This window comes from Montipora foliosa, chromosome 13 (assembly GCF_036669935.1).
Source record: "Montipora foliosa isolate CH-2021 chromosome 13, ASM3666993v2, whole genome shotgun sequence".
NCBI classification, from domain to species: Eukaryota; Metazoa; Cnidaria; class Anthozoa; order Scleractinia; family Acroporidae; genus Montipora; species Montipora foliosa.
In genome coordinates, this window is record NC_090881.1 from 22,487,089 (window position 1) to 22,497,088 (window position 10,000).

The window sequence follows — 10,000 nt, forward strand, 5'->3', positions numbered from 1 at the left end:
AACAGCTTGTACCAATCGTAAAGCGATGTGATTACTCCACCGCCTGCCGAATCATCCGCGAGCCATGCTTGTTTAACCCCCGGGCAGTGTGCTCTCAAATAATAAATCATCATTGATGTATTAACCGAGTACCAAGCCATAGCAAGGGGGTCGCCCTGTGTTGTCCCCTCCTGTGAGAGTATTTCACCTCCCCCACAGATGAAAAGTCTAGATGGGCTTCTGTAGGTGTTTATTATATAAAGCGCCATTTCCTTGCATAAAATCTGAATGTTGTGCAAAGCTACAGATCTGTTCATTTGGTTAAATGCATTACTTGCATCGATCAACAGTACTCCATCTGACCCCTCCTCATCGAAAATCTGGCTCATGGCGTGTATCGCGGCCTCTGCCCCTGCGCTGTGGCCTGCACAAACTTGTAGGGGCCCCGCAGCATCCTTGATATCCTCTTTAAGGAACACGGACACAGTTTTACCTATTATCCGTCTCAAAACCTCTCCGACACCGATTGGACGAATTCCCGGATCTTTGTCGAGCGGTATAAGCCTGCATGATGTATATGCCTCCAACAAAGACGGGTGGTACGACTTTGTGAGTAGTTGTCTTGTAAATATGGCTAGCTCTTCCCTTAACATTTTCCCTTCGTTCTTAAAATTCTTTGAGCATAAGATCCGTTTGTAAATTTCGGAATCCATTCCTGATGGTCCCGCGGAGCCTTTGGTTCTACTGGCTGACTTAAAAATCATTTCCTCATCTATGAGGTCAAACACACCTGGTGGGATAGAGTTGATCGGGCCATGTAACAGGCTCTCCTCTGCAATCTCAGCGGCTTCTGGATGTTTGTCTTTTAGCCCTTGCAGGACTGCAGGTGATAGATCGAGCAAACCTGATGAACTCTCATTCTCCAAGAGTTTTAAAGCTGCTGACAGTTTTCCTTGCATAACAAGCTTTGCGAAAACCTTAGAAAGATCTTCCACTGTTCTTGCCTTCTTCGAACTCTTAAACTTTCTCTGGATAAATCTCACTTCGCTGAGCAACTGGCTAAGATCTCCTTGCCTCCAGAGTGTTAAACGGCGCTTTAATGCTGCGCTATGCTCTTTACTTTTAGAAGTTGCGGAAGGCTTTTGCAGGATCAGGGTTGGAAGTACCATTATTATTATTATTATTATTATTATTATTATTATTATTATTATTATTATTATTATTATTATTAAACTGTCAACAAAAGTACAAAGAACCTGGCAGCGCATGAGTAAAGGCTACTTAGAGCCTGTTGTTCAAAGTAGATCGAACACAGTTGCTAGAAATCTATGATCACAGCCCTTAAAATATTCACATCTTTGATAAAATTCAAACTTTCGACAAACCCATTCGTAGCATTTGCGGTAATAAAGTTCTACGTCTGATCATGTGATTTTTATTCGTTTGAAATGTATCCTGCGTTAATTTTTGAGTTTTTTTCTGTTGTGGTCACTAGACACCACCAAATATGGTCAACGTCCATTAAAGGGAACTTCCACTGAAACAAGAAAATATTTTTAAAGAATAGAATATGTTTCTAATGCCGTGGTTGCCCTATTGTTCCAGAACAAACGCTCTTTGTGTCAGAACAATAGGGCAACCAGGGCACGTCACAGTTATTAGGGAACTTAAGCAACGACGACGGCGACGGTACCGAGAACGTCATCTCAAAATATAAATTCGCGTCATTGGAATCACTTTGTAAACATGTCAACCCTTCTTATATGACAAGGGTGTGGTAGTTCCTCAAAAATGACATTGGTCGGAACGGCGCTTAATTTAGGGGAGAAAATGAAACTTTAGCGTCAAGTGCTGACGTTCTCCTTAAAACCTAAAATTTGACTATTTCACGTTGTTGTTTTGCTGACGACGGCAAAGAAATGGACAAAAGTGAAAAACGCACGTGCAGGGCGCGCAAAGCTATTGTTTTTGCCCACTAAATATGCACATTTGTGTCGTTCTCGTTGCCGTCGCCGTTGTCTTTGCTTAAGTTCCCTATTCAAGATGACGGCGCCCGGGAAATTTGAAAGCCAAAACAAGAATTTTTGAAATTAATTTTTTTCCGATACAAACGCTTTCATTAAAAGTTTATTTAAAAATACACTTATCCAATAAGAAAGAAATACACTTGCCCGCAAATAGCAAAGGGTTACCTAAGCGGGAAGTGTTTACATTTCTACTATAGAATAAAATATACAAAGTCCAAAAAAAAAGGAAAAGAAAGTTAATTAAAGCTACATTAAATGGCATCGATTAACGTACTAGAAATAATAACTTGAAACATTGTTTATGTTATAGTGTTTAATTATATCTTAACAGTGATGTCTAGTTAACGAGAATTGAGTGCAGAAAGTGTAAGTCTTTAATTAGGGTGTGGACATCAACATAAGTATCCTCATGAGCTAACAAATGTTACTCACCAGTAGGATTTTGTTTAACGGAAGTACCAATTGCTATGCTTTCGGATGAAACAGATGGTTACAGAATGGGAGGAACAGGCAAAAGAGATGTTAAAAGAACACACAGCCTTTTTATTGACGACCTAAAGGTATCTCAGGAGAGCCATAAGAAATTAGAAGTAGCAAATGAGGTTATTGTGAAAGCAAGCATAGACACAGGTGCATGTTTATGGAGTAAAGAAATGCGCAGAGGTAATCTTCGAAAATGGAAAAATGGTGAAAGGAGAGGGATTAAATGTCTTGGAAGAGCGAATGATTGCACTGGACCTAGAAAAGAAGTTTAGAAGTTTTTATGATGTGAGCAAGGTGATAAAATTGATGTAAAGAAGGTAACTGAAAGAATAACGGAAGTACGAAGGAGAACAAATGAACTAGAGGAAAGAAGTTGAAACGACAAACGTCTAATGTAAGCTATTAACACAAGAGTAATCCCAGTTGCAGGATATATAATGAATGTTTGCCATCTTGGGAAAGGAGATCTAGAAAGTCTGGAAAAATAATGAAAGGCGAATTAAGATAAGTGATGAGAGATTATATACAGAAAGGAAAGAAGGTGGAAAAGGGTTAAAGAGCTTTAAAGATGTCTACAAAGAGAGAAGAGTAAGAGTGGCTTGCTATTTGGGATTAGGAGATAATAAATGGTTAAGGAAAGCTTAGGAGAATAATTATGATAAGGAACAACGGTCGTTAATAGAAGAGGAGAGATATGAAAACTGGAAAGAAATATGGAGAAAGCTGAAGGATATAGTTAAAGAAGGAAAAAAGGAGCTAAAAAGAAAGATTTGATGAAAGGAAAATGAGATAGTAGCATGATATACAGAGGAAGATTATGTATGGCTGAAATGCAACACCGATCCAAAAAAGACAGCAGCAATTTTTAATATGCAGGAGCAAATGATAGAGACTAGAGCTTGGATGAAACTAAGAGGAATAGGAGTGGTAGACATTTGCAGATTGTGTAGTGAACAGAAGGAAAGCTTGCAGCATCTCTTGTCAGGATGCAAGAAGTTAGCCGTAACTGAGTACGTTAGAAGACATGACAATGCACTAAAGATTATGGCAGTGGAATGGGGAAAGAAAGAAGGATTGTTACCGGAAAAGACAAGGTGGTAAAACGAAAAGTGCGGAAAGGGGCACGTCATAGAGAAAGATGGAAAGAAAATATTATGGGATTGGGTGCACAAGATGAGAACTCATTGCAAGGCCAGGAGACCGGATTTAACATTAGAAGATGAAAAAAAGAAAGAAATTAATATTTTGGATATGGCTTGTCCAGGAGAAGGAAATAAGATGGTAAAAAGAAGTGAAAAGATCCAAAAATATCAACAGCTGTTCTTCGAGTTGCGAGAAAGACGACAAGGATATAAAGTGAGAGTAATACCAGGATGCTGTGGTGGAGGAATGAGAAAATTAAAACGAGGCCTAGGAGAACTATTCAATGAGAAAACAAGTGAACGAATTACTAAAGAAATGCAAAAGAGAGTACAATGGGAAAGTAAAACCATCACTAGAAAGATAATGGCAGGACTGATTAAATGAAAAGTGATGTTTTCACTTTTAGCTACCAAACGTTGTTAGCTAAATTCTTTTCGCAACCTGTGTGAAAATGGAATTGATAAGAGTCTCAATTAATCATCAAGGATATATTTTGGAAGATTTCTCAAAGTCAATTTTAGTTTTTAAATTTTGAATTTTATTTTACAAACCCCAAGCATGAGTAACACAGGAAGAGGAAAGAATAGGGCCAAATTATATGAAACTTGCACAGAGATTTGTATATTTATTGACTAAAGTAGGTAATAATCATAATCATAATCATAATCATAATCATAATCATAATAATCATAATAATTAAATTTTGACATTTCGCCTATGTTTGTTTCTTTTTCAGAGTTTAGAAGTAATGGGAGACTAAGGGCGCGTTCGATTGACCGTATTCTGGAATAGGAATACATGGAATAGAAGTTAGAAATCCTTCGCTTTTACGGAGATTCACGTTAAAATTGTCAAACAACTGCTAAAATGCTATTTTAAACATATCTTTATTATTCTTGTTGCTTCAAAACGCCAAACATACAGTTTTAAATCATCACTCTACGTATTCTTATTCCGGAATAGGGTCAATCGAACGCACCCTAAGTCGAGGGTAGTATGTTCTGGAGAATATGTTGAGGGCAATATGTTTCATTGTTTTCCTATTGTTATCAGGTGTTGTTTCAGCCCCGCTCTCCCCTGTTACAATCAAAGCCGCCCCCACCTTTTCAGACTGTTGACAAAAGTGGGGGTTATGCATATTTAATATAATCCCCTGAAAGAACAAAGAAAACCGAGCCAACTGACAAATAAGACGGTTGGTTCCTCACTGTGTACAGTATTTATGCATAAAAACAGAATTCCGACTTTCCATGAAATGTCAAAAGCATTGACTGCAAAGGCTCTACGATCAGGTTGACATGAAACATATTTCTCAGTGGAGAGGGGGGGGGGGAGTCTAGAGGCAAATAGATCAATATTAGGCTTAATTCCAAATCAGTTAATTACATCCACGTAGAGGGACCTATAAAGACACCACGCCGTTTCCTTCCTTGATAACGGGAATTGGACTGTGAACATTAAGCTACGGTAAAACTTTGTGGTGTTTGTGTTACTTTTCAAAACGATCCTTGTAACTGGGATTTGCACATCGACCGCAGTCTGCTATTTGAAGCTAGTAGTCAAATGTACATTATCAAAGTGTGTAAGTGGTATGGGTACAGTAAAGATCAACTCCATAGATTATTTGAGTCCTTGATAATGTCGCTGTTTATGTGTGGGGCCGCTGGCTACAAAGAAAACACGAGCACGAGCAGAGAGATTTGGTTACGTTTCTGATGCCACACCCATGTCATTCATCCTTGACAAAAGAGACAGTGAATTATTCACGAAAATAACTTCAGATGGAAATCACATCCTTTATGAAATTCTTCCAAATAAACGCAATAGAGCTCTACGTGAACGTGAGCATGAACATATTCTTCCCAGAGTCAAGACAGAACGTTTCAAGAGAGCCTTTATAAATAGATGTCTTTTTAAGCCTTGATATTTATACTTACTTCTTAAAGTTCTAAGTCTTTTCATATTGTATATGTTAGTTGTGCACGTTTGCTGCACCGATTTATTTCAATAAAGACACTTTCATTCATTCATTCATTCATTCATTAATACGAGCAACAAAAACGTCCAAGTTGTCTCGCAACATTGCTGCGAAACTAGTCGAACAGCGATGTTGCGCATCAGTTTTACATCCCAAGCACACTGGCACGTCTCGCAACAACAAAAAAAGTGCCTTGCAAGTTGCTGCGGCGTGTTGCAGAAAGTAGAGGTTCCGTTCTACTTTCTGCAAAAGGCTGCAGCAACTTGCAACACATTTTTTGTTGCGAGACAAGTTTTGCTCGGGGTGTAAAACGCGCAACATCGCTCTTCGACAAGCTTTGCAGCAATGTTGCGCGACAAGTTGGACGTTTTTTTGCTCTTACTACCGTTACCTTTTGCGCTCAAAACGCCACCGCACACTACGGGAACTTGCTTACGCCAACAGTCGCGAGCGAAACGTTGCTAAGCTGATAGCTCTAGTGCGGCCGCGGGCATTAGGCATACCATGTAATAACTCAAACGCACCCCTTTAATCTACGACTGCCTCTAGTTATACCTTCGTCTTCTCTGATTTCGTTTATATTTCCCGAAAGAATATACTAGTGTGGTTTACGTCCGTGGTGTTTCACTTGTTCCTTTTTTGTTGGCAAGGAACCCAGGCTGAGCAAGCGTATTAAAATTTGGACAGAAGCCTTCAAATTGAAATAATACATTTTGTACTTTTGTTTATTAAAGGACACACATAGTTAATTCAGCGAAGAAGTATATACCTTATTCGCTTGTATATTTTCCAATACAGATCATGTTATAATACTCAGGGGAGTTGATCCTTTGTCTTGTTCATTAAAAGTGTGCATGCAAGCATGAATATGACTGCATGCACTCTTTTTAACGAACAAAACAAAGGACCAAATCTCCTGAGGATCGTCATATGATCTGAATTGGGAAAACTAAATGTTCAAGCAAATAAGATCTATTGAAGTGAGATTCGCGTGCCTTACTACCAAGGCCCGATTGCACGAACAATGTGTACTGATTGCTTTTAGAAGATTATCGCCGGCCTCATCAAGCCCTTTGTATCCTCGGGCACCGAAGTCTCTGGCAAAACTTATCCCAATACAATAATCTTGAGGGTGTGAGAGTTGTAGAAAAGGTAAGAAAGTAATTGTTGTAGATTATTAAAAGCGTAAACAAAGAAGGTATTTGATTTGAGCCTCTTCCTAACTTAGGCCCGTTTCAAACGTCGCATTTCACATGTGCCGAATCTAATGCAAATGAGCGAAAACAATTGATTTCTCTCATTTGCATTGGATTCGGCTCATGCGACATGCGACGTTTAAAACAGGCCTAACTCCACAACTTCAGACCATAATGGAGATATATTTTTTAACAATTTTGCTTTGGAGTAAGAAACATCAGAATGTTCTCCTAGTATTTCAAAACCAATTTTTCTCCCCCGTACTTTACAAATGATACGAAGCTTGTCATTCGATTGTCATCCTTAGTGATCTACTCACCAACGATGCATTGCCTATTTACATTTTTTAATCTACGTAAATTTGTCTTTATGGTCAGAAAGCATGAAGCAGATTTTAGTTGCTTTTAACTGCACGACAGCTCTTTAACAACAGCATGTTATGTATCTAACGACGCGTGATGTCTGGCAAAGAAAATTACAATTTTGATCTCCTGACTTTTCAGACCAATAGTTAACAATTGTTCATTCTGGGTGTAACAACGTAATCACTTAGTAGTCGACTAAAAGTTTGGAAAGGATGGCTGTCAAGTCTGTTTTAACTCAAAAGGCACGTATTCCATCCATATGATATCATGTAAGAGTCACAAAGCATCGTAAACTGTTTTAACTCCATGAACAGTGGAGATGCGTTCTCCCACTGGCGCAGGGTTCTTGTTCCATTTAAGTGATTCTGTTAAACAGTCAATCGAATATCATTGCTATGAGTTTAACTTTATGACACATTCCTTTGCGTCTCAGGAACAGATCCTGTGCAACCTTCTCGATCACTGTAGGCTTGGATTGAACTTTCTACCTTGAAAAAGGCTAAGTTAAAGCGGAGAGTGCGCCAAACAAGGTGAGGAAAATGTTAAGACGGTAACCGGTCGTTTCGCCTACGGGTCGTTTTGCCTACTGTCTGTTCGCCTACGTATAATGTCGGTTCGCCTACGTCCAATATGTCGGTTCGCCTACGTCCAATATGTCAGTTCGCCTACGATTCATATGTAAAAGCTTTGTCGAACCTCGCAGAGAAAACTATGACGGCTAGCTAAATGCCTGGCCAAACGCTCGCAACATTTCAGCGCAACATCTTGCAACATGGTTGGGCACAACGTGTTGCGTACGTTTGGCAATAAATACAATGTTGCAAGATGTTGCGTTGAAATGTTGCGAGCGTTTGGCCAAGCCTTAATTAAGGCGTTATTTCTGTAGACTTGTGTCTTGAGCGGGTTTCTTGAGCGGCCTATACTAAAACATGTGAGACTTTTCATTAACATATCAATAAAGGATAAGGGATTCGGATAAGGTAGGTAAGAAATTAGCTCGTTCCCACTTTACTGGGCGGTTAAATTTTTGTATCGATGTTGCGATTTGTTCTCAGTATCATGAACTTTATATCGCTTCCACACGATCCGCAAACTTAGATGCAAAAAATATATATATGACGGCTGAGATAAAGCGTTATTTCTGTATACAAAAATTTTGTTTTTATCAACGGAGTTGATAATTAATGTAAATTGGCCACCGTACAGAGATTCTAAAAGCTGACGTTTCGAGCGTTAGCCCTTCGTCAGAGCTAACGGGCGTTGGATTCGCTCTGACGAAGGGCTAACGCTCGAAACGTCAGCTTTTAGAATCTCTGTACGGTGGCCAATTTACATTATCAACTCCGTTGATAAAACCAGAATTTTTGTATACTACTTTATTATACGTTATTTCTGTAGACTTGTGTCTTGAGCGGGGCCCTTGAGCGGCCTATACTTAAGAATGTGAGACTTTTCATTAACATATAAATAAAGTATAAGGTACGTAAGAAATTAGCTCGTTCTCACTTAACTTCTCGGTTCAATGTTTATATCGTTGTTGCGATTTGTTCTCAGTATGAACTTTATGAATTAGTGTTTTTTTTAGTTTGTGCGCTTTCACGCAATATGCAAAAGTAGCTACAATCATAGACAAAAGTAGTTGGAAAGGTTATGTAAATGAACCACACCAGAGCTGTATTTCAACCTGCTTCTGTTAAAGCTCAAAAGAAATAGTTTCACTTTCTCATACATAGCCCCCCTCCCCCCTATTCAATGTTGGAAGGTAAGTCAACAATTTTCCACTGAAACCATTCAGTTTTGCACAACATTGAAGGAGGGGGGAGGGGAGAGAAGCAATGAAGACTTCAAAAGTGCTAACCTTGCCAACAGTTTTGTCTAGGATTGTATGAGAGTAGGAAATCTGCTTTTAACGCTTATAACTCTCGTAGTATTTGACATGTGGCTTCCATTTGTTATTCTGGACACGTTCTTATAATGTACTTTCCAATGCATAAATAAAATCTCACAATACTGAATTTTGGTTAAAATCATCGTTTTATGATTTGGATTTCAGAATTGCGTGACGCTTCACAACGTTACTCCAAAATCCGTTCTGTTGGGGAAGTGTTTACTAAGAATGCCATAAAAAATACATTTTTGTTGTTTTTATGTTTCATATTCGTTAAAAGATAGCTTTCTATTTGGAGGACGTTGGAAGAATACCAAAAACTGTTTTATTTCGATCGATTTAGCAAGAAATGGTGGGAGCAGTGCGAGAGCACTTACATTACTCCCGACATCACTCCCAACATTACTCCATTTTCGACGCCTAAAATAATGCCTTTACAGCACAGCTACAGATAAATCATTGAAACTGGAGTGTAAAGGGTTTCAAAGGAAATAGTAGTAGGACTTTGCATGGTCATTTCAGCTTTATTTTAGGTAAACTGCAACATTACTCCACAAAGAGAGCATAAATTGAAATAATGCATCTAATTAACCTTTGTGTATACATGGTTTCAATGGAGTAATGTTGAAAATAAGTAGATACAATAACTTTTGTCTATAATCAGAAATACAGTGTACGTATTCCAGTAGGCTTTACACATAACTACGTTATGGTTGCAAAATATCACATTCATTAGGCATATATTTCGCATTTTCTTATGGAGTAATGTCATGGAGTAATGTTCACATACATGTTTTCTGTTCCCAAAATAGGTCAATGATTGACAGGCCATCCTACTCACGCTACTGGTGCAAAAAAAGTAATCACTGTTAATTTACTTATTTAATGTGACTGTTTGAAATGCACCGTCGCACATGACGTTTTTAAAAGGCGCTGCTCT

General features: G+C 38.6%; 1 protein-coding gene across 1 annotated transcript in view; it reads right to left on the bottom strand.

The window, feature by feature from the left end:
- The window catches only part of LOC137981842 (uncharacterized), a gene marked incomplete at its 3' end in the record, with an annotated part of 1,898 nt that extends 772 nt beyond the window's left edge, over positions 1–1,126 (bottom strand). The window contains exon 1 of the mRNA XM_068828884.1: positions 1–1,126. This exon is cut by the window's left edge and continues 772 nt beyond it. Coding sequence (XP_068684985.1) covers positions 1–938 — 938 coding nt within the window.
- Positions 1,127–10,000: the final 8,874 nt, after the last annotated feature.